At 41.4% G+C, this 25,724-nt stretch overlaps 3 protein-coding genes and 1 pseudogene across 3 annotated transcripts in view; 3 read left to right on the top strand and 1 right to left on the bottom strand.

Moving 5' to 3' along the window:
• Positions 1-15,506, top strand: part of LOC147457306 (uncharacterized) — a 32,581-nt gene extending 17,075 nt beyond the window's left edge. The window contains exons 3-5 of the mRNA XM_086513565.1: positions 14,866-14,923; positions 15,004-15,076; positions 15,165-15,506. Coding sequence (XP_086369691.1) covers positions 14,866-14,923; positions 15,004-15,076; positions 15,165-15,465 — 432 coding nt within the window. The 3' untranslated portion in view covers positions 15,466-15,506. The remainder of the gene's footprint in view (positions 1-14,865; positions 14,924-15,003; positions 15,077-15,164) is intronic.
• LOC147457307 (uncharacterized) lies at positions 10,825-12,422 on the top strand. The gene is made up of 3 exons (XM_086513301.1): positions 10,825-10,990; positions 11,041-11,363; positions 11,508-12,422. Exons 1-3 carry the CDS (start codon positions 10,825-10,827, stop codon positions 12,420-12,422), a joined length of 1,404 nt encoding a protein of 467 aa, XP_086369427.1.
• On the top strand, positions 12,557-14,653 carry LOC147457308 (uncharacterized). The gene has a single exon (XM_086513302.1). It carries the CDS (start codon positions 12,557-12,559, stop codon positions 14,651-14,653), a length of 2,097 nt encoding a protein of 698 aa, XP_086369428.1.
• Positions 15,507-23,269: 7,763 nt separating the features above from the next.
• On the bottom strand, positions 23,270-25,018 carry LOC147457309 (protein ELC pseudogene; annotated as a pseudogene).
• Positions 25,019-25,724: the final 706 nt, after the last annotated feature.

Below are 25,724 nucleotides of genomic sequence, written 5' to 3' on the forward strand. Positions count from 1 at the left end.
ACAACTTTTGGCATGAGAGAGAGAGAGAGAGAGAGAGAGAGAGAGAGAGAGAGAGAGAGAGAGCCTTTGTGTGTGTGTGTGTGTGCGGGAGCCTGCTCGATTTCACATTATGCCCATAGGAAAGTCAACAACCTTTTGCTATGGCCATAGGATGCACACAGGCTTTTGCTATTTCTCTCTCTATAGCCACCTTGCACCATGGAGAGGGAGGTATAGAGAGGTGGATAGGGGAAAAATAGAGAGAGAGAGAGAGAAAAACATGTATCACCCGGTGCTAAATATATATCTTATTCTTACAGTAATGGAGCATGTGCTTACCTCAGAAGGAGATTCTTCGGAGGTGATATTTTCTACCCCAGAGAGAGACCCAGGCAAAAATTTACGAAATGCCAAGCACATTGCCCGAGGTGGGGATGGACCTACAAAGAAGCAAATTGTAGATGGATTAGGTATCATCCACACAGTATGCTTCAAAATTCAACCCTCATGTGAGAGAGCGGAGGCATCATAGGTTTCCTATAGAGAGAGCATTCACTGGTTGAGCCATTCACAATATGAGCAAGGGGTTTATCTTCATCGTCTAGAGGAGCGGATGCAACTACAGATCAATGGTATTTTGCAGCAGCAGAGCTCAGTGTAAGCACAACTTTCTCACATAGAAAGCAACCAGGCAAAAATCATGAGTCTCTTGGTCCCTTCTTGACAAGGATAGCATGGATTTCAAAAGCATTGTGCCTGAATTACGAATCAATAGCAACAGATTGACCGCCATAGCAGTACAACATACTACAGGTGTCTCCGAAGTTAGATCTATCTCAAACAAGCTCCATGCATTGGTAACGACCCATTGGCCCAAGAAGGGGATTAATGCCGTTGGAGATGTTCCATCCAGTTCAAAGCAGGGCAACCCTTTCAAGAAGTGAATTATGTAATTGATAATAATACTCACTTTTTTCTCATTTATAGGCTTAGCGGATCTATATTTTTGTGGCTTTGGGGATATTGACTACATTTTGGGGGAGGCTTATGTATATAGTGGATACCAATTTGCTCACAACTCTTAGTTGTCTTCTTTGGATACTACATTCTCAAAGGATCTCCAAAAAACATACTCACTTCTTTCCCATTTATAGGCTTAGCGGATCTATATTTTGGTGGCTTTGGGGATATTGACTACATTTTGGTGGAGGCTTATGTATGTAGTGGATACCAATTTGCTCACGACTCTTGGTTTTCTTCTTTGGATACTACATTCTCAGAGGATCTCCATAATTGTAGTATTTTTGTTGCCACTGTGTCTTTTGAGTCACACCTCTCGTTCCCCCCCCCCCCCCCCCCCCCCCCCCCCCCGCGCCCTCTCTCCCTCTCTCAAGTTATGGTGCAATGAATCTCTCTCTCTCTCTCTCTCTCTCTCTCTCTCTCTCTCTCTCTCACACACACACACACACACACACACACACACACACACACACACACACACAAAGTATTCTAGGTGTGTGCAATGTCTGACTTATTTCTAGGTATGACAAATGTGAAGCACTTCATAAAGCACAAAAAGTGGGAGAGAGCTTCCTATATAGGATGCCGTCTCTTTGAATGCATTGATTGCTACATTCTCAGAGGATCTCCATAATTGTAGTATTTTTGTTGCCACTGTGTCTTTTGAGTCACACCTCCCGTTCCCCGCCCACCCTTGCCCTCTCTCTCTCTCTCTCTCTCTCTCTCTCTCACACACACACACACACACTCACACACACTCACACACACACACACACACACACACACACAAAGTATTCTAGGTGTGTGCAATGTCTGACTTCTTTCTAGGTATGACAAATGTGAAGCACTTCATAAAGCACAAAAAGTGGGAGAGAGCTTCCTATATAGGAGGCTGTCTCTTTGAATGCATTGATTGCCAGATATGCCCAATTTGGGTAGGGTCAAGAAGCTCTGGTCTATTTTTGGCAGATGCAAAGTGAGAGTGTCTCTCCCAATGAAATCACATGCACACAATTGCCGATGTGGTATTTGCTTTTGATTGCGTAAACGGAATGTACACAATAATTCAAGCCTCAATGCAACTCTACCAACTCAAATGGGGACCTGTCACCATGGTAACTCTTCATAATGAAGCACCTCGGGGCTGATTTGGATGCACCCATCTTGATGTGGGTTTCCAATGGCCAATAATGGGTTGGCCAATAATGGGTTGGCCAATAATGGGTTAATTTGGCACATCTGCATCGACTGCGAGAATCCGACTGACGTGCAGACTGGCGCGTTGTAACCGTAGTGGAAAATTGCCGACTAAAACTCAGACCTTAACCTGTCAGCATGGTAACTCTTCATAATGAAGCACCTCGGGGTTGAGTTGGATGCACCTTTGAATCCGTCTTGATGTGGGTTGCCAAAATGGCCAATAACGGGTCGACCAATAATGGGTTAACTTGGCACATCTGCATGGACTGCGAGATTTCGATTGACGTGCAGATTGGCACGTTGTAACCGCAATGGAAATTTATTGGCTGAAACCCAGGCCTTAACCGACAATCGTCAATGGGCTAATCGGATGGACTCGCTCCTCCAATTATATCCTTAGTAGTAGTTAGATGAGATATAGAGAGACAGATATAGAAGTATATAGACATTTACCATGTGGGTTGGCAAGCCTCCTCTCACTGTCTCCTTCAAAGAAAGATAGACATAGTTGGGAAATCCTTTCTTCTCCATACTCTCTTCTTAATTCTCTAGATACTAACCTATATATATCTGTGAGTACTTATAAGAGTTCTTTTTTGGACAGATGGCTATTGGTCCAAAGGTGTTGTCTCCTGGACATGCAAGACGTAGTAGGATATGTCATGTAACAATTACTGGTCTATAAAGCTTGTAAATAGCGGAAAATAACTTAACATAGTGAGCATTTCATTAAGAGCAAATTCCTAATGAGCATACAATAGTGCTTGGTTGGAGATAACAACATTAACATAACACCTAATTAGTTTACACTAGCTAACTTCTCATTGGTCCACCTCTCTGACCATCCAATAGGATTCAGGCAAGAATTGGGGGTTTCTTTGCATGCCTGACATGTGTCCTCTTTACTTTGTGGAAAGGGTAAGCTTAGGTGTATAGTGTGTGTGTGTGTGTGTGTGTGTGTGTGTGTGTGTGTGTGTGTGTGTGTGTGTGTGTGTGTGTGTGTGTGTGTGTGTGTGTCTAGTCCTTATTAAGCTTTGTCATCTTCCCAAAATGTTTTTGCTTTTGTTCTCTAGCTTATTGGTTTTTTGCACACACACAAAGCATCCAATTCCATTTACAATTGACCATTGGACTTTACACTTTGAAATTTTGGAACTTAACCTTTTGGAAGTCTTAATGGGCTGAACCCTAAGGTCTTTGGAGCCCATTCATTGCACATTGCACATTGCTCTTGTGCAGATGGTACCCCTTTGGATCCCTATTGTGGGCCCCCTACTGTGACCAATTTGTTAGCTTTACTAATAATCTAGTTTTTTCTCCCCTGACACTTCCCCATATTAAATGACCAGTTTAACATGAGAAAATCATTTAGGAGAATTAGATATTAGTTATTATGACATTACCTCTCTCTTGAAATCATAGTTGTCCTCGACTATGAGGTAGAGATGATAAAGCATAGTCATTAGTCCTTTTCTTAGCAGGTATAGGATCCCTATTTTACCCCACGACACCGTTCCACAATGGATGACTAATCCATTTGGCGCTTGAGAGCCGAAGCTGCCGCAAGCATGTCTGCACATTAGTTCTATCAATCTTCCATAGTAGAGTGACAAGCTCTACTTGGTGTTTGGGGGACGTCGTCTCCGCAAACTTGATCCTAAGCATGCATACTTCTTAACATTTGTGCACAATAAAGAAAAAAAGAGTCTTATAAGACAAAAACATTGATCATTTGAAACATATTTACATTTGCTTACTCAAGGGAATCATTGTAAGCATTGACAAGGTTTAGGTTATCCTTTAATTGTATGCCTTGCATCCATCTAGCATCTTCAAAAGGATAATTATTAAACTTAATAAGATACCATCGGATAAACTTACCACATTTCAATACCTTGTCTTCGTGTCGGAGAATGGACTCTGGCTGCAGTACCTCTTCTTGGTCTTCAATCTCCGGTGGGTCTTCTATGGTTGCTTCTTGGGGTGGCTCTCCTTGGTAAGGCTTTAACAGGCTCACATGAAAAGCATTGTGTATGAGCCAGTGGTTGGGCAACTTGAGCTGATAAGCCGTCTCATTGATTGGCTTAAGAATCTGAAAGGGGCCATAGTACCTTTTTGCTAGTTTAGCATAGTATTTTTGGTGTCCAGTAGGATTCTTGCCCGTCGTGTGCCTTAATCGAGCCTTGGGAAATTTAAGCAAGACCCAATCATTTTCTTTAAAGTTCAGGGCTCTTCTGTGCTTGTTAGCAGTAGCCTTTTGCCTTTGCTGTGAAATGGATATAGCATCTTTAATCTTTTGGAAAGATTCTTGTAGGTCGCGTATATATTCATCTGCAGCGAAGATCTTCCCATGTACCTTAAGTAGCAGGGGACTTTTTGATCTTCCCTCAATTACCTCAAAAGGTGCTTTTCCCGTGGATGTATGTATTGTGTTATTGTAAGCATACTCCACTAAAGGTAAGTACTTCTCCCATTGGGATCTTTGATCTACTTCAATGACATAAGCTTTGAGTAGATCAAGAATTGTTAGGTTAGCTATCTTACTTTGACCATCTGTTTGCGGTTGATAGGCCGAAGAGAAATTTAGCCTTGTACCTAAATTCTCAAAGAGACCCTTCCAGAAATTGCTGGTCATTCTAGGATCTCTATCCGACACTATTGACATTGGCAATCCGTGGTACTTAAAGATTTGTGATATAAAGAGGGTTGCCATTTGATGGGCCTTAATAGTCTTTTTGACAGGTATGAAATGCGCTTGTTTGCTGAACCTGTCTACTTTTGTCCATATTCCCGTATTCCCATGGATAGACTTAGGCAATCCAAAGATAAAATCCATGGATATGCTCTCCCAGGGTGAATTAGGGATTGGCAAAGGTTGAAGCAAACCAGGTTGCTTCCCTCTATCAAACTTTGTCTTTTGGAAAACCACACATTTTGAAACATACTCTTGTATGTTCGCTTTCATGGTAGGCCAATAGAAGTACATTTCTATCCCTCTTAGGGTAGCTTGAATCCCTCTATGCCCCGCATATGGAGGAGCATGAGATTCATACATTACTTTCTCATGTAGTGAGTTGGTAACAAATAGCCTATTACCATAGAGAAGATAACCATCTTGTAAGGTAAATGGTTCCTCTTTCTTCCCTAGTGCAAGGGCTGACATCACATCTTTAAAATCGGAATCGATAGCGTACTCATCTATCATAGAAGATAGATCATTGTGAGTTGCTATGGAAACCGCATTCACTCTCGGACGTCTTGAGAGTGCATCAGCTACTTGATTATGCTTGCTAGCAATGTGAGCAATATGAAAATGAAATTGCGAAAGGAAATTTGTCCACCTCATTTGTTTGTCGGAGAGCTTGGTTTGCGTCATGAAGTACTTGAGGGTTTGGTGATCCGTCCGCAGAATGAAAGGAGTCCCCAATAAGTAGTGCTTCCACGTGTCTAAGGCATGTAGAACAACAAGGAGTTCCTTTTCATATATGCCTAGAGCTTGCTCAACTGGGTTGAGCCTTCGACTTTCATATGCTATGGCGTGCCCTTATTGGAGAAGCACGGCTCCAAGGCAATCACCACAAGCGTCGTATTAGACCTCAACTGGCTTTGAGAGATCCGGTAGTGTAAGCACAGGTTGAGAGATAAGCTTCTCTTTAAGCTTTTCAAAAGCAGTGTTCTCTTTGGTAGTCCATGCATACTTAACGTTCTTTTTTGTTAGGTCATGCAATGGTCCTGCTATGAGTGAGAATTTTTCTATGAAGCGTCTATAATATGCACACATACCTATAAAGCTTCTTAATTCATGCAAATTCTTTGGGTTAGGCCATGCTTTTATTACTTCTAACTTTGATGGATCCATTTGGATGCCATCTTTAGAGATAATATGACCTAAATACTGAATCTCTTGTAAGAAAAATTCACTTTTCTTTTTATTTATGTAAAGCTTATTCTCTCGCAAAACTTGAAAAATTACCTAGAGGTGTTGTTTGTGTTCGTCCAAGGAATTGGAGTAGATGATTATATCATCAAAGAACACTCTAGTGTAACTGCGGTGAGGCCTAAAGAGCTTCTCCATCATGCGTTTGAATGTAGCTGGTGCATTGGTCACGCCAAAAGGCATGACAATGAATTCGTAGAGACCAAACGTAGTGCGAAATGCGGTCTTTACAATGTCTTGATCAACAATCCTTATTTGGTGATAGCCACTTTTTAGGTCAATCCTACTAAAGTAGGTCGATCCTTGTAGCTTATCAAATAGGTCTTCTACCCGCGGAACGGGAAACCTATTTTTGATAGTGATCCTATTTAGTGCTCTGTAGTCGACACACATACGATATGTGTCATCTTTCTTTTGCACTAATAAAACTGGTGAACAAAATGGGGATGAACTAGGCCTAACCATTCCTTTCTCAACCAACTCATGCACTTGCCGCATAATTTCCTCTTGTTGAGCTTGAGAAACTCGATAAGGAGGTTTATTAGGCGGTGAGCTTCCTGGAAGAAGCTCGATTGCATGGTCATCATCCCCTCGTTTTGGAGGCAATTCATTAGGAATGTCGTCAATAAAAACATCTTGGAATTCATTAAGGAAATTAGATAATCCTAATTCTTTTTTATTCCCTTTATTTTTATTTGAAAGAAAATTAGGTTCATTTTGAGAGTCTTTTACAAATATCATGTACACGGAAATAGAGCTCTTTATTGACTTATCAAAAGCTTGCTTATGTACAAGAGGTATAGTGTTACCTGACTCATTAGCATATATGTACATGTCTGTCCCTGTATTTAAAGTAAATTTGCCTTTCAGGAAACTTGATGTTGGCCGCCATGCGATCAAACCATGGTGCCCCTAGGATTACATCCTCATGCTTAAGGGGAGAGATGAATAAATCCTCTTTGTCCACATAACTTTGGACATGAAGCCTCAATTTCCCAATCAAGGGAGTAGCTGGGACTTCTTCTCCCTTGAAAGCATTATCGGCTGGTAGGGGATTTCCCATCTCAAAGGCTTGGATGCCTAGCTTAGTGGCCAACTCCATGGATATGAAATTGTGAGTAGAGCCATTGTTGAAGAGAATGAAAGCATCATGTTCTCTCACCTTCCCCCAAGCATGGCATAGAGGAGATCCTTTGTGATGAGCATCTTCTTATTTAACTTCAATTATGGAAGCTCTAGGAGGTTCATTGCGTGTGTTCTTCTGTGGGCAAGCACGATAAGCATGCCCTTGCTCCCCACATTTGAAACAACTGTTATCCTTGAGATAACGCTCTAGCTCTTCAGGAGAGAGTTTATTTTTGCCTTTGTAGACTCCCTTCTCCTTAGCTTTGTTGTTGTTGAAGTTGCCCTTGGGAAACTTTTGGACATGGTCCTTCCCCTTAGGCTCATTACAGTCTTTGATTTCCATGGGTTTAAGATTTTTCTTAACCCCTTGTTGGAAGTGGATTCGTGAAGCCACCATAGTATGGTGTATGACCGCTGAAATAGTGCGAGGCCTTTGGGAGTTGACATACTCCGCCATACCTTCAGATAAACCCGCACAAAATTGTTGTTTTTGCTCTCCAAAATCTATCTTTTTGTAGACAGTGGCTTTAAGATGTAAATCTCAAAACTTGTCTACGTATTTGTGAATACATTCGTAGAGAGAGAGCTTCAAGCTTCGCCATTCGGTGAGCACTTTGTCTTTGGCATCGCTAGCCAAAAACTGCTTCATAATGGAAGCTCTTAAAGCTTTCCATGTTCGTGGAGCTTCACCATTTGCTCGTAGGCTAGACCACCATTGCCTGGCAGACTTTTGGAGATACATGGCTACATGATGTATCTTAGAGGACTCCGTGAAGCCCTCATCTCCAAATGCCGCATCAAATTGTTGAATAAAGGCCAATACTTTGTCCGTAGCACCAAAGGTGCCATCGTAGGTAAGAAAAGAGATACTCTTTCCTCCCTCCTTGAATTGTTTGATCTTGGACGACCTCTTCCAAGCGGCATAGGATTTCCTATGGCCTCTCCTTTTGAATTCGTTGGGAGCCGCACCATCACTTCCTTCAGAAGAGGAGGAGGATGATGAAGATGGAGAAGAGGGTGACCTCTTTCTCGGCTTTTTCTTCTCATACTTCCTTTCTTCCTTCTTTGAATTACGGTGAGAAGGACTATCCGATGGTCTTCTCCGTTTAGGGGGTGTTGGAGAGCGTTTTTCCCGCCTTCTTCGTGGTGCCATCCCCGCCAAGGTGGCGGGAGATTCACTTCTTTCTCGTTCTTTCGGTGGGGGCTCCACCGTTGAGATTTGGGCTCTCCTTGGTGAGGGAGTTGCCCCATCAACTTGTAAGCTTTTGGGTCCTTCGTATGGGAGGCTCTTCTCTCACCGTAGAGAGACCTCTTTTAGAAATCTCACTAGGAGCTTTCATAGGCACTCCCTCTTCTAGGTGAGGAGATTGGAGAATCCCATGGATGCGTAATTGCTGTTGTACTTCACCTTGGAGGGATGGGTTGCCCATGGCTTGTTGAAGCCTAGTAACAAGATAGTTCACAAGCATAGGGGCATCATTAGTAGCTTGACCATTAGCAAAATCAAAGCCATCAACATTAATTTCACTTTCTCTACTATTGTCAGCCATTATAACTAAGTTTTAGGTGTAAATTTTTACTTGTACTTTGGCACTTCAAGCCCTAGTTGCTAATCCTCTTTACTTTCAAAGATAAGGACTCAAGCATCTATACCCGTGGCTCGGAATATCATTAATTGCAAGGAATAGAAGAGAGGGTTTATCATAGCCCAATCGGCACCAGTTCCTGTCAATCTTCTAATAGCTCAATAATGGTTAAGCCGTAGGCAAGCCCCTTGGGACTCCATTATTAAGACCATAGCTCTTGACAGTGATACCATGTTAACTGCATGAAGTAGGCGCACCTGAAGGATAATAAATCCCTGTTCTCCTTACCCTCATGCAATTAATAATTCCAACCGTTTGGAGCAATCTTGAGGACCTCTCTTCTTGAGCAAGAAAAGAGAAACCAATAGCTATGATACCAATGTAACAATTACTGGTCTATAAAGCTTGTAAATAGCAGAAAATAACTTAACATAGTGAGCATTTCATTAAGAGCAAATTCCTAATGAGCATATAAGAGTGCTTGGTTGGAGATAACAACATTAGCATAACACCCAATTAGTTTACACTAGCTAACTTCTCATTGGTCCACCTCTGTGCCCATCCAATAGGATTCAGGCAAGAATTGGGGGTTTCTTTGCATGCCTGACATGTGTCCTCTTTACTTTGTGGAAAGGGTAAGCTTAGGTGTATAGTGTGTGTGTGTGTGTGTCTAGTCCTTATTAAGCTTTGTCATCTTCCCAAAACTTTTTTGCTTTTGTCCTCTTGCTTATTGGCCTTTTGCACACACACAAAGCATCCAATTCCATTTACAATTGAACATTGGACTTTACACTTTGAAATTTTGGAACTTAACCTTTTGGAAGTCTTAATGGGCTGAACCCTAAGGTCTTTGGAGCCCATTCATTGCACATTGCACATTGCTCTTGTGCAGATGGTACCCCTTTGGATCCCTATTGTGGGCCCCCTACTGTGACCAGTCTGTTAGCTTTACTAATAATCTAGCTTTTTCTCCCCTGGTACTTCCCCATATTAAATGATCAGTTTAACATGAGAAAATAATTTAGGAGAATTAGATATTAGTTATTATGACATGTCAAGCCTCTCGAGCTACACGACGTGCAACAGCGCGAGATAGAGTTCGATGTTTTCTAGGTGAGATTGATGTGCCTCACTTGGAAGATTGCCACCATTTGATAAACGTCAATTGATGCAATGAATTTACTCAGGGAAGGATTGCATGGATGTAGATAACGAGTCAATTCTCTCGCAAAGTTATGTAAAAATTGAAGTGGAAGACAATTTGGAAGCCAGTCATGGAGATGTTCCTGAGGAGCCTGTAATTGTCTCCAGAGAGGGAGATTACTCCAAAGTTGAGACACTTTGTCTGTCTATCACCTACTTATATTCTGAGACCACTTCCTTGATGCATATCTCTATGTTGTCTCTTTCTCATGAAAAGTGTATTCTTCACAAAATAGGCAACTTGGATTTTGCATGTTCCTTTTGTGGTGCTTTAGCTTGGAAAACATAAGCAAAGACCAACCGCACATTTGTGGGGAAGAGTTGTCGCAACTCAGGAAATGTTTCTTTGCCGCCATTAAGTGAACCTCCTTTAGAATTAAGGGAATTGATGCACGGGGGCAATACTAGAAGTAGAAAATTCTTGAAACATATCAGAGCATACAATAGTGTGTTGGCATTTTCTTCTTTGGGAGCTCATATAGATGAATCTCTCTGCCAAAGAAAAGAAATCTATACCTTCAAGGTGCATGGATCTATTTATCATAACATTGGTCCATTGATGCCAGAAGAACGATCAGGTCAAATCCCTCGCTTTGCTCAGTTGTATTTTCTTGACACTAAGAATGAGTTGCAAAACAGGATGAGTCATGTTTCAAAACTCAAACCAGATGTTTTGGAAAGCTTGCAATCGATGATGCATCAAGTAAATCCGTATGTTCAAGCTTTTAGGGGGTTTGCTACAATGGTCCAACTTCCAATATTCCGGAGATTAGGATGGTCATTATTGAGAAGCGTACAAATGTCTGGCAATATTTTGCTCCAACAAGTGTGGGAGTTGCTGCAATCATGCCTGGTCAGGGTGAAGAGAGCAACATTGGCCATCGTGATATTGTGTTGAATCTTTTGGGTGGTGGTCTAAAGGAATCTCAAATTGCCATAGGTCATACATGCCTCTATTATATGTGTTGCTATTTCCAAATGGTGAAGAAGGTTGGAATCCTTACATACCCCAAGTGAACAGAGCGGAAGTAAACAGAGAGCGAGTAAATGGAACTACAAAGTATATTTCTACGATGGATTTCTACAAGTATAGATTGCAAATTAGAGATGACACAACACAATGTCTTTTACGTGGTGGTAGGCTACTGCAACAATATATTGTTGATGCATATAGTTGTATGGAGGAGTTGAGGCTTTTGTGGGTTCATAATCATCAAAGTGAACTTTGCAGTGAGGTGTATCAAGGCTTGGCAGATATGGTTGGAGCAAGAGATGGAGCAAGGGATGATAGAGAATTGTTATTGGGTGCTAATGTTTGAAGAAGGGTTGTATTGCGTTCTTCGTATATTGGTGGCCCTCGCTATATGCACCAGCTGTACCAGGATGCCATGTGAATTGTACGCAAGAGAGGAAAACTTGATCTCTTCATTACATTCACATGCAATCCTGGATGGAAGGAGATACAGGATGCATTACTGCGTGGACAGACATCCAATGATCGTCCTGATCTTACTGCCCATGTTTTCTACCATAAGTTCAAGGATTTGATGGGCTTGCTGATTAAGAGAGCTATTTTTGGTAAGGTCATTGGACACATTTCTATGATTGAGTTCCAAAAGAGAGGCCTTCCTCATGCTCACATTCTATTGATACTTGCATCTGAGCATAAGCCAACAGAGACATTGCATTATGATAAGATTGTGTGTGCAGAGCTTCCTGATAAATTAATGTTTCCACAGTTGTATGATGTTATCAGTCGATGCAATGTGCATGGCCCATGTGGAAACTTGAATAAGAATGCCCCATGTATGAAAGATGGAAAGTGCAGGTTTAAATATCCTCGAAGCTTCAGTGCGTCGACTACTGTGGCTAGGGATGGATACCCAACGTACATGAAGAGGGATGATAGAAATTACACTGTTCGTAATAAAGTGGAAATGAGTAATAAATGGATTGTTCCATACAATCCATTTTTGTCAATAAGGTACAATGCACATATCAATGTGGAGGTTTTCTCCACTATATCTGCTGTCAAATATCTCTACAAGTATGTGTATAAGGGACGTGACAGGGCCACTATTGTTCTACAAGATAGTGAAGGGCTTCTAAATGAAGTTACAAACTATCTTAATGCTCGATATGTATCAGCATCTAAGGCTATATGGCGTATACTTGGGTTTCATATGCATCAAGAGAAACCTGACATACAACGGCTCCAAGTTCACTTGCCTCATCAAAATCAAGTCATCTTCAGCGAGACAGAGCGACTGTACAGAGTGTGGTGGAGGGAGAGGTCAGCAAAAAGACAACGCTCACAGAGTGGTTTGTTGCAAATCAACAATATCCAGAGGCCAACGATTTGTTGTACATAGACTTCCCAACAAAGTGGGTTTGGAAGCCAGCAAGTAGAACATGGACTCAAAGACTGATTGGTGACATGATTGGAAGAATGTAGCACATTTTTCCCATTGCTAGAGATTTGTACTATTTGCATATGTTACTCAACATGTCCAAAGGATGTAAGTCTTTTGAGGATATTAGAACCTTCAATGGACAAGTATATGACACATTTAAAGAAACATGTAATGCACAAGAACTACTGCAAGTTGATGATGAATGGTTTCTTTGTTTGGAAGAAGCTTATTTTCAACAAACATGGCAACAATTGCGCCTACTGTTTGTAGTCATTTTGGTTTTTTGTGATCCAATACATCCTGGTGCATTGTGGAATCGCTTTTGTAAGGAGCTTTCTGAGGACCATGTATATCATATGAGGGTTCGCACAAATGATGCAAATATCTGTGAACACATGGCTCAAAACCAAGCTTTATCAAACTTAGAGACAATGCTTCAACACTATGGAAAGAGGCTCTCGGATTATTCTGGAATGCCCCAGGTGGATCACACACTGCAAACTATGAGTGAGCATGGAGTGCTTGCTAAAGAGTTTATGTATAACAGAGAGAAACAAAGAGTATTGTCTGCTCGAATGGAATCATCTTTCAATGTTGGGCAAAGGGAAGCTTACAATCGGGTTTTACAAGCAGCTGGCATGAACAGAGGGACTGTTTTTTTCTTGGATGGGCCAGGTGGAACGGGAAAGACTTATCTCTACAATGCATTGCTCTCTCGAATACGTGGAGAGTCCAAAGTTGCTTTGGCATGTGCATCGTCCGGGATTGCAGCACAACTTCTCGACAACGGAAGGACTGCAGACTCTAGATTCAAGATCCCTCTTGATATAACTTCTGAGTCCACATGTAACATTAAAGTAAACAACGAGCTTGCTGAGCTGTTGCGAATGAGTTCACTGATCATATGGGATGAAGCCCCCATGGCTCATAGACACGCTTTTGAGGCTCTTGATAAGACACTAAGAGATGTCATGAAAAATGACATGTTGTTTGGTGGAAAGGTTCTCCTCCTTGGTGGTGATTTTAGACAGATATTACCTGTTGTGCGTAATGACATGTTGTTTGGTGGAAAGGTTCTCCTCCTTGGTGGTGATTTTAGACAGATATTACGTGTTGTGCGTAATGACATGTTGTTTGGTGGAAAGGTTCTCCTCCTTGGTGGTGATTTTAGACAGATATTACCTATTGTGCGTAAAGGGGGAAGAGAAGACATTGTCAATGCATCTTTGTGCCACTCATACAGTTGGCAACGTACAGAAATCATGCATCTAACACAGAATATGCGAGTGGTCAATTGTTCTAGTAATGTTATTGAAAGAGAGTTTGTGCAGTGGACACTTGATATTGGTAATGGCCATGTTTGTGATTGGGGCATACTTGACAATGTGGCTTTGCCGGCCTGCATGATGCTACCACAAAATAATTTGCAAGCATTGGTTGCTTGCATATATAGAGACCTTGAAACACAGACTTGCCATGCAACCTTTTCCAAGGACAGAGCAATTTTGGCTCCACGAAACAAGGAGGTGGATGCTATAAACAATTTGGGCTTGCAGCAATTTCCTGGTACTTATAAGGAATATGTCAATGCAGACTTAGTGTGTGAATCAAATTGTGATAGCATTTTATTCACAAGTGAGTTTGTAAATAATTTAGATCTTGGGGGAGGTTTTCCACCGCATGTTTTACAATTGAAACAGAATGCTCCAGTTATGTTGCTTCGCAATTTGGATCCAAGAAGTGGTCTTTGTAATGGGACATGCTTGATTTGTAAGCAATTCCATAGCAAAGTGATTGAAGCAGAAATCATTACAGGGTCACATGCAGGAAATGCAGTGTTCATTCCAAGGATTGATTTTGTCATGGGATCTAGAGAAGGTCTCCCTTTTGATTTGAGACATCGCCAATTTCCCCTACGTTGTGCTTTTGGGATGACAATCAACAAGGCGCAAGGCCAAACATTGGGAGTTCTTGGATTGTATCTCCCAACACCTGTTTTCACCCATGGTCAACTGTATGTGGCAATGTCTCGCGTGAGATCCTCTTCTGCCATCAAGGTTGTGGTTGGTGATAGTCACTTAACAAGCGTTAGTAGACATGGAGATCAAAGAACATACACTTCTAACATTGTCTACAAAGAGGTGTTGCAATTGACCTGCCCCCTACCACCCCCTTGCCATGGGGTTTAACGTGGTTGGATATGTTTCATCCAATAAAAAAGCATGGTGACTCTCGCAACTATTTCTTTGTCATTTATAAGCTTAGTATATCTTCTTATGAAACATGGTATATTCGTTGAAACAATTGACTAAGATTTATTAGTGCTGAGAGATTTATGATTATGTGCTTTTTGATGAATTTCTAATCCTTTATGTATATATATATATATGTATGAATGAAGATGGATCCTAACGCCTCTGTGACTTATACACTAGGGAGACGACCTCGACACGTCCGAGGTAAAATATTATATATGTGTGTTTGTGACATTTTGATACTTCAAAGAATTTAAATCTCACAGTCAACGATTATGTATTAGATCCACCATTATGGAGGGGTCCAATCACAGCCATGCAAGTGATTCATCTACTCGAGGACTTGGATGTAGCAAGGTAACAATGTTCATGTTGATATAGTAAAGTAATAGCTTTTGTGTATCATAATATCTATCCATATTAATAGCTTTTTGTTTGGCTATAGATCACAATATTACCCAGAATTCTTGATGGTAGGTATATATCATGTTTCATATGATCCGAGCTTGATGTGCTACATTCAAGTTGCTATTCTGAGAGGATTCAGAACACGTGTCACCATTGCAGAGTTAGACAGAACCCATCCAATTAATGCTATGTTTGCTCAAAATCTTAGTCTCGGTGCTTGGTTCCTACGTGTTTTTGTGTTAGGATATCTTCCTCCAGTGATTGGTAGATGTGTTTTACATCGTGGGCCATGGATGGTTCGATACCGCAGTAGGGCATGTCGTAGGCTACGCTTTTGAGCGTATAAATCTTAAGTCTCTACGGATGTTATATTTTTTGGCATGGGAAATATCACTTGCTCTATATATGTTGGTGCAAAGTTAGTTTGAAAATATGTTGTGATGACTTTTTGCAAAGAATCAAATGTTGTCCATCTTATAAATTTCAAACACATACAATACCTCTCTCTCTCTCTCTCTCTCTCTCTCTCTCTCTCTCTCTCTCTCTTTGTTGTCCATGTACATAGCTCTCTCTCTCTCTCTCTCTCTCCTTCGCTCTCTCTCTCTCTCTCTCCTTTCCTCACTCTCTCTCTGTCTCCTTTGCTCTCTCTCTCTCCTTTCCTCACTCTCTCTCTCTGTCTCTCTCTCTAGCTAGAGAAAACTCTCTCCTTCGCTCTCTCTCTCTCTCTCTCTCTCTCTCTCTCTCCTTTCCTCGCTCTCTCTCTCTGTCTCTCTCTCTAGCTAGAGAAAGAGAGAGAGCCCAGTACATGGACAACAAAGAGAGAGAGAGAGAGAGAGAGAGAGAGAGAATCCACCCAGTATGTAGACAAAGGAAAATGCTAAAAAAAACCAAGGTTTAGTGTAATCCCACCTACAAATTTTGGGATTTACCTTTGCATTTGAAATTTGAAGGAGGAGTGATGAAAGAGTGCCCTATAGCCTTGATGACTGCGTGCGAGAGAGAGAGAGAGAGAGTAAATGTTCATCTGTTTTTATGAGATTTGCCAAGAGCAAAGATCTTGAATGTAATAGAGGCCATGCCACCGCCGAAGGCGGCGCCGTTTTACTAGTCCCAATAAACTACAACCAGATAAGAAGCATAGGTGTTTGCATTCAAAGAGAAGCCCTTGTATCGCATCCAACATGAAAATATAGGCCATAGATTCCTTTTATTGGACATATCCTAAAATTAATAAATCCTAAGGGCCACAACCCAAGATCCAAGCTCACTGGTGATTGCATTTGAAGAGAGTCCCTTCTATTGCATCCAACAAAAATAGCCTAGAGACTCCTCACACTTTGTCATGCCTAAGATAGGACCCGAGGTCCTAATCTACGTATACATGGTCAAGCGGGCTCCTAAAATAGGGACCAAGGGTCCATATGGGGGCAAGAATGGGTGTAGATGACCATGCTATAGTCCTCGAGTCCTTTCACTAGTATTAAAGCTAAGGGAAGGTCGTGTGTGCGCATCTGTCACACGTGTCAAAGCAAGGGACTTTCTGTACACTGTGTGCGAGCCACAAATGGTTGCAAGCACACAACTAGATTAATCTAGCAACCTCAAGAGAGCAAGGGTGTGTCACTCACCGCCCTACGCTCGCCTTTGTGAATCTCGCCGTGAAGAAGAAGGAGCTACCATTGTGCTGCGCTCAACCACCTCGTCGTCGCCGTGTCGTCATAATGCTCGATCACACACACACACACACACACACACACACACACACACACACACACACACACACACACACACACACACACACACACACACAAATACACACACACATACACAAGGAGATGAAGAAGAAGATGGAGATGGAGCAAGAGCACTCTTCAACTGCACAAATGAGAGAATGAGTGATTTTTAGGTCTAGGTGACTTTTATATGAGCTCGCTCATTCACACTTGGGCGCCCATGCTTAGCCAACTAACCCTTGAATGTTCCACTTAGAGTGCGCCTCTCATCGGTGATCACTCTTACCCTTTTCCTATTGGACCGACAAGCCCGACCCCGTGACTACTAGAAGTGGATGCTGGTGGTTAACATGCCCCCCTTCCTGATGTAGATCCCGCCCTCGGAATATAATAGTGCAGCATCGGGATTCACAATAGGAGTACATGTATAGCATAAGAAAAACAACATTGTGAAAACTCAAAGGCAACATATGCAGGTGTGCAATAAGTGAGATGCATACATGATATTCTAGGAAATGCAAAAAAAATTGATGAATTGTAATATTGCTAACTAGAACAAGCGTAGTACCTGAATGAAATGCAATTGAGTTAAGGTCTATTAGGTTGACTCTAAGAGAAGTACACAAGATCTAGCGATAAAGTAAATACTAGATTGACCAACGTTAATTAAAAAATGCCGCCTAAAGAGTAGTTAACCTTAGGAATGCTTGTCGGGGTCTAAAGACTAGTGATCCTGTCACTTATACCACTTAAGTGTGATCAACATTAAATACAAGAAAGTTTGTGCTCTTTGCCTTCTCTTTTCTCTTTTTTTTTTCTTTCTTTTTGTTGTTGTCATAGTTGCTACAAGTAGCTGGGGGACTCGAGGTCTCAAATACCAGCAGCTGGGAGACTCGAGGCTTCAAATACCAGCTTGAGCATAAACTAGCCGGGAGACTCGAGGTCTCAAATACCAGCTTAACACATGGATTTCCACAACACAAGTCATACTTAGGTGGAATAAGCGAGAGAGAACTATATCATCATAGCCTAAAACATTACTAAAGTTACTGCAATTGATAGACTATTTAGGAATTAAAGTCAGCAATTAAGTGGCTTAGTTTAGCCTAAGGTCCTGATACCTACTTAAAGCCAACTAATAGACCAAACTCAAAGAGAAGAAAAAGACACTAGAAGTTTGAAAAAGTTATAGCATCTAAACTGGCAATGTGTGATCACAACTTCATAAATTTTATACATTGTTAGAACTCAAATAACAAGATGCAAACATGTAACTATGGAAAGCATAGATAAGAGAAAGTAGTACACCTTATATAATGGAGAACATCCGTTGTAACATGTAATTAACATCCATTGTTGTTGTCCTTCGAAGGCATCCTTATGTAGTCACAAACTGCACAATAGTCAACACTAAACATCCACCTTCCAGAGGCACATCAGTGGGAAAAAAGAACTTTTGTAATCACTAAACTCTAAAACAGAAACATTCCTATCGTATTAATCCTACCTACCCTCCATCACTTGAGTGATGAGGATCAAAGTAAGTGGAGGTTGGAGAGCTCGGTCGGTAGCTCTAAGGCTAAACCGATATCCTCATCATCAAGGTAGGTGTAATCCTCTTTGGTAAGGCCATATTTTGACTAGTATTGTGCACACTTGTTTGCTAATTTCTCTTGCTCTTTACTATTTTTTTTAACTTTAAAAAAAAACTAGGGTGGTTAGTTACTATATATCTATATATATACAATCCCTAAAATTGAAAAGCTCAAGGGTCAAGGAAAGAAGGGTAAGAGGAAAATAATTCAATAGGCTGACGTGAATGAAGACTCCCCCCTTCCTTGGGTAGATTATACTTTAAAAGGATGTCATCATGTTTTGGAACCAGTTATTCCAATTGGTAATAGGTGATGATTTTAGCCAATAGTTCTCTATTACATTGGGTGCCTCATCGAGTTGTAAGGGTGGTAAGGTACTCTCCCATGAACAAATTTAAAGTAGTGCATTAGGCAATAATTCAACAATGGGAGGTGTCGAATCTTTTGTAGCTTCATGGAGGCTGCCTATGGTAGGTGGAGTGAATGGACATAGGGAGATAGACATGCCAATAACCACCCAACCATACCTATATATAGGCACTTGACCCTCCTATATATAGCCCCTGTACTGCATGTGTATCTATCGCCCTTGGCCAGGGCCATACCCTCCTATAGTCCTACCCTTGGCATGACATTACTCCCCCCTTGGAGAAGCGTTTTCGTCCACGAAAACAAAAGTGGTAGGATCTTCATAAGAACACTAATTTTTTTCAGAGTGGTATCCATCATGGATCCAACTGTTTGTTTGATCAAAGCATTGTACAGTAGGAGGTTCAATGAAATCAAGAGTAACATCGTGATTTTTCACATTGTTGTCCTTTTGGAACCATCTAGTGTGTAGACTCCATTTAGAATGCACGTGAGCATGCTTAAACGAGTTATCACAGCAAAGATGTACCTGAAAGAGTACCGCTTTTCACTTTCCATGAAAGTAACTTGCTGACATAACTCATCAGCCAAGTATAAGTCCTTGACTTGTTCTCAAATTTCATCAGTAAACAACCCCACCATAACTAGTGTTCAAGATTGAGAACCTGACTTATACATGAAGAGACTAAACTTAGTCGCAACCATGCGTTAATTGATAGTAAGTAAACGGCAAGTGGAGCAATAAATGCTTATTAATTGGAGTGCTTGGTGCTAATGTACGCACTTTTCATATCTTTTAGCCCAAGATTACACTTTGTAATCTGTCTATCTCCTTGGATAACTGACAGTGATGAGGTGTGTTTCCCCCATGGTTTACGGACAGCCTTCCTAGATGACTGGTAAATGGGAATCACAATATGTATAACATTGCTGAGGAATCAACCATGTCCGGAATAACCATCGTGGTTAACTTGAAAAATCCACAAACACCCAAACCGAGCCATGACCTCTATTGGTGATTAGTAGACCCAAAAGTAATCTCATAGAGATACTGCACACAGAGTGAAAAATGCTTCATAAGCAACAACTTGATGAATACGCATGCCGTTCCAAATCAGCCTTTGTTAAACACTAGGGCCCATAACACCTAGTGTGCATGCATTTAACAAAAAATAGATCCGAGTCTTTATATCCATGATCATCCTTGCCAATAGTTATGGCAAATGTGATGCGCCTAGCACACATTAAAGAGGAATGTAAATAGTTCTGGAAAGAAACTAATACTTTAAGTTGCAATCATTTGCAAGCATTGCTGAAACGTTTGAACCATAATAGAAGGTGAAACAATGATCACTTCTAGATACAAACAATGAAACTTTTTCATTAACAAGTCATAGCCTTTCTATATGTAAAACAACCATTTGTAATGTTGTTTAACAGCACTTGTACCTTAACAAGTCTTTCTAAGTATCCAAAAAATTTTGGCCACTAAAATTGCTCTTGATACGTCATGTTGAAAATTCTCTAGAAAACAGATGGGACCAACACCTAGGGACATCGTCGCGACACATAATTGAAATAACAGCGCCAGTGTTTGTCCCAGAGACTCATATGCTCCACATAACCGTGTACAGAATGATGAGAATCAACTTGAAAATTTGATTTTTTCGCTACCGCCAGGTAGATTGCGGAATTCTTTCCTTGAAAGTATAACGGGAATAGATCAAACTGTGATCCCCAATGCCTATGGGGTGATTTAGTAAGCACCCACGCGGTCTTACCCCAAAACAATGCGTCCATAGCCACTCGTAGTGCTATAGAGAGAGCAGGAGATCAACAAAAGTGAAATGCCTAGCTCTGATGGACAGCCATGCTCTCTCAAGTGATTGCTGCATCGATACTTCCTTGTAGAGATCAACTGCTGTGAGTTAAAGATTATCAAAAACTCAACTTGAGTGTCGCACTGAAAACATGTAGTGAAAAAATTGACACCCTAGACATCCGTAATGACAAGACTCTTGCTTGTCCAGTAACATCGATGTGTACTTCCCGGGGTAGATCTGTTCAATCTTGAAAACAATCACCCAAGGAATGGTTAGGTCTTACCCTTGGTCTGACAATGGCTCTTAGCCCGTGTGACTCATAGCCATTATGCAAATTAGTGTTCAATGGACAAACCGATGAAGATTAATTTGAGTAGCATCTTAGGCACGTGTTAGCTAATAGTTAGAGCACCTTGGCTCAGGTTGACTCACGAACAAAACATGTATCAAAAGATTCTTAAAAAGGTTTCTTTATTCTTTGAGAGAAATATGAAAGAGGGTGAGAGAATGCTGGGCTGAGGAACTTTCCTTGAGTGACCACTGTGTATATGCTTTGGCCATGCTCGTGTGCATCTTATGTGTAGCATATAGCTTATCATATAAGCGTGCATCAATTTTCTGCTACGACTTCCTCATCGAGAGAGGTAACAGAAAAACACGAACAAGTCACAGACTGACCCACCTACCGTGTATGTGGTTGTGACGACACCAATGTGACTTAATGATAACACTTTGCCTTTGAATTCAGTCCTTGATTTAGGTTCTTTTTAGTGTTGTGTGCCTTGAGCTTCTTCATATTCTCCAAGCTGTGTACGCTTCCCTGCAACGCTAATTCAAACAAAGGCAAGAGAGCATGTAGCTTGTAAGGGTATCAATAGAATTTGCCAAAGTATCAAAGTGCACAATGAAGTGCTACATGGTGACCATGCCTGTGTTTGATGGTGAGAATAACATGGGCTAGAACCCCCCCCCCCCCCCCCCCCCCCCCCCCCCCCCCCCGAAAAAAAGAAAAATACACCCAACATTGTTAAGATTCTAGCTCGCACAAAAAAATGTTAAAGTTCAGCATTTTGCGATATAATTGTGAATGAGTGGTGTGTACATCGCATTACTTGATTAAGAGCCACAAAAATCCTCATTTCTTGCAAGCATGATTATACATATAGACTATGATTCAAGGTTCAAGAGTGTGGAAAGTAACCTAGTGCCTTCTCTTAACTTCATGTGTTGAGCTTACGATTCAGGTGCAATTGATTTCACCAAAGATATACTAATGAGAAGTTAGAGAGATAAAGGTATGCCCTAAATTGATAAATTAGTGGTTTTAGAGTCTACCAATCCTACCATGATATGTTCCCCCCCCCCCCCCCCCCCAAGAGTACCAAGTACAAAACTATGGCTTGAAGGGCTAGCTTTAGATTTTAGACCTGCCAATGTTAAGTGGATCATATCAAGAAGTTGGTATGGATTAGCTTGACACTAGACACAAATATAAATCACCATACATTCCGCATTTGACTAGTGTCAATTAGGAAATCGATAATGTATTGTTCTTTATTTGGCTTTTCCTATCTGCAAAAAATCCTCAAATTTCATCATTAAAACCATCCAAATTACTAGCCGAAGAAAGAGGCGTATGGCGTGATATTTCTAAAGACTGTTGTGATATGCTCCATTACCCAACGTCTCCCAAAATTGCTATAAAGCTGTTAACATACCAAAAGCTATCAATGCTCACAGAACACTTTCAATTGGTCTAGAACCATGCCATATTAATGCCTTTATCTTTCAATTGATCACATTGCAAATAGGTATGGATTGGCTTGACATTAGACACAATTGCAATTACCTAACATTCTACTTCTGACAAGTGTTAATTCAGAAATTGGTAAGACATAGTACTATTTCATGTCTAATGTTCTTTAATTGGCGTTCCCGTTCACCTAAAGTTCATCATTTAAACCATGTCAATTTCTACCCTAAGAAAGAGGTATATGGCATAATATTTCTAAACCCTGCGCAATATGCTCTAGTACTCAGAGACTTTTGAAAATGCTCCAAAGTCGTAGCATACCCAAAACAATCAATGGTGACACAACACTTTCAATTGATCTAAAACCATACTAATTTACTGCCTCGTGTTTTGCAGATGGTAGGAGACAATCAACTCCCAAAATCTTTGCAATAAGAATCATTCTTGATTTTGCCCGACGAAAGGTTTTAAAAAATCCCAGTCTTCAGCCTAATTATATCAGTGCCATCAACTGCTTGCTGCAGACACCTTGTTATTATGACATCCACATTATTACTCTAGCGTATTCCATTGCGAACCTGGGAGCTAGACCTCCTAAATTCTAATATGGCCAAGCAATAGAAACAAGCCAACAGCCTAAACAAAGGCTGGGAGGTTTTCTTGCTCCCTCGAGCAATCAGTACCAATGGTCTGCTCACTTTCCTTTGAAAAAAAAAATTAGTTAGGACACCCCTCGGAATCAAACTGCGGTCTTTACGCATCCACACACAAACCTCGACACATACAACTTCCTACATAATCTAAAAGTAAAAGAAGTATGCTATGTGTTAAACAACTATAAAACCTAGCTTCCATCAACTTTTTACAAATTTGATCCTCAAAAACAATGTAAATAATTTACAAACAGGACTAGTCCATATCCTTCAACCCGGAAATTTATACTGAGGTTTTATTGGCAAGTATATCATGCTTCTATTTTCTGCAAGATATACTAGGTTTGAATTTGTGCTATGTGATCATCATGGCTACTTTAACAAGCCTATGCATACAGAAAATGAAAGAACTTTGAGCTGCCCCAGTGCAGCTGCGGACATTGACCCCCATAGACTTTTGTAATCGTATCCGTCTGTATGTACAGCTCACCAAAATCCCCCCTTTTTTGTTTATATGTACAGCACATTTCTTGGCAAGAAGACAAAAGCAAAAGCAGAAAAGCAGGAATGGTTTTGCAGAAAGCATACTTCAAGCAATGCGGTCGCTGGCCATCGGATCTCAAACAGTGTACCTTGCTGCTATGCTGGAAATTTGTTCTTGTCTCTGAATTGCTTCAATCTTCATAGAGGTGGCTCTATAAAAGAATTGTTCACGAGCAATTGTGCGCACATGCCTAAGATACGCATCCATCGGCATGACCCCTTGGTGCACTGCCTTATCCAATGAATACAACACATCGTCGAGCGCAAGATCTGCTGATTTGTTCTTAAGCATCTGGTTTGATAGTGCATCACATGGCACAAACACATCATCTACATCAATCTCTCCACAATGATGCAACTTGCAGTTATTTGCGCCAAGCCATGTCTCAACAACATCAATGTTAGTGCGGAGGATCTGTAGCTTGTGCTCAAGGGCCTCTCGCTCCCTCTGCTGCCGATCAACAGCCAACATAATTTTCTTGTGCCTTGTCTTCAGCTGTGCTTCAGTTGCTGTAAGTTTCTTCATGTCAGCATCACGCATGCTTTGATGCTCCGCAAGTCCCAGCTTCATACGTGCAGATAATGCTTTAATGGCATTCTGACGAAAAACTTCCGAGGGGTCAATATATTGGTTATGCGACATTTGCAAATCCTCTGTAGATGATGACGAGGATGGTGATGATGTTGATGATGAGGGTGACAAGAATGAGTAATCATTCATGTTTGAAGTCGACGACAATGGACTGGAATGCGAAGACGAGGTTTGCGAAGCTAATGAGAACTCATCAATGGCATTCTTAAGCGATGCCACCTTGGTGAACAACGGGGGATCCAGCCCAAAGATTCTGCTGAGACTGCGGGCAAGGTCAGCAAGATTGGAATTAGGGTAAGCCCAATTGACTAGATAGGGCAAAGACACGACGCCCGATTTGCTGACATGCTGGTGATGCGGCTTAATGACCATGTCGCTCGTAGGAGAAACAAAGACAAGAGGCGAGGAGATGGGATATGACTCCAGAAGCCACATGGTGATGGGGATGTTGTAGGGCGATCCCCGGAAGGTCATGGGAATGGTCCCCTCAGCTTGCAGTAGCTGAACGCAAGTGCCGTCATCTTCAAAGAAGGGCGATGGAATGATGAGAAGGCTCGGAAAATCCTGTGTTAGGGCTAGCAAGTGCTGCTCTATCAGCGTCCCCAATCCATCGCTGTAGGGAAGGCTGTCAGGACCGCGTTGCGTCAAAAGGGACCTCAGGTAGTGCTGCTGAGCGGATGAAACCATCGTTTCTGAATCTCAAACTCTCTCTCTCTCTGTGGCGCTCCGCTCTCTCTCTCTATCTCTCACTCACACACACACACACACACACACACACACACCGTCGGTCAAGTCTTCTGAAGCTGCGAAAGCTTGCCTTGTCAACGCTTTGGAATGTCCAACTTTGTGCTTTTCTCCAACACAGTGTGGCCTTTGATAGGTTCGCTTTATCCAAAGCGTGTTCAAAATGAAAACTGGCCGGCTCAAATTTGAGCAAGAAGCTTCTCATGCCGGTTCAAATTTTGGAACTTTTAGTTATACTATGAGATTTTTAGTGTGATTATCCCTCTCAAATGTAGAGTTAGCTTGTTCATATGCGTGTGAAAAGGTTCCAAAGCCTCCCGAGCCCTACTTTGAGCCCATCAGAGGCTGTAAAATTTAATTTGATGGCCCAAAACTTCATAGAAATTCTCTGGTCACTGTACCGACTCCTAACTCCTTGTCTCGCATGCATGTAAGGGTAGATGTGATTCCCTCTTTTAGAGAAGAAGATGGTTTTGTAGTTGGGGGTAACGCATGTGGTGTACTGTATGAAGCATGAACCCCTAGATTTTTCCCAAGTTGAGAGGTTGAGAAAGAGAGAGAGAGATGTCTAAGATTTCTTTCATGAAAAATTAACTGCCTTCACTACCAACTCTGATTGAAATAAGAGACAAAGAGAGGGCTCCTTATCTTGCTCCACTCCCCATGCCAGATGTCCCTCTTTTTCTTTCTTTGCTTTGGTCTCCAATTCCTCTTCGTATGCCATGTAGGAGGAGGTCTCCTTATGCCATGTAGTAGGAGGCCATCAAGGTGTCTTAGATAGTATAGAGATAG

This window comes from Adiantum capillus-veneris, chromosome 5 (assembly GCF_014529385.1).
Source record: "Adiantum capillus-veneris isolate H3 chromosome 5, ASM1452938v2, whole genome shotgun sequence".
In the NCBI taxonomy this organism is placed as follows: domain Eukaryota; kingdom Viridiplantae; phylum Streptophyta; class Polypodiopsida; order Polypodiales; family Pteridaceae; genus Adiantum; species Adiantum capillus-veneris.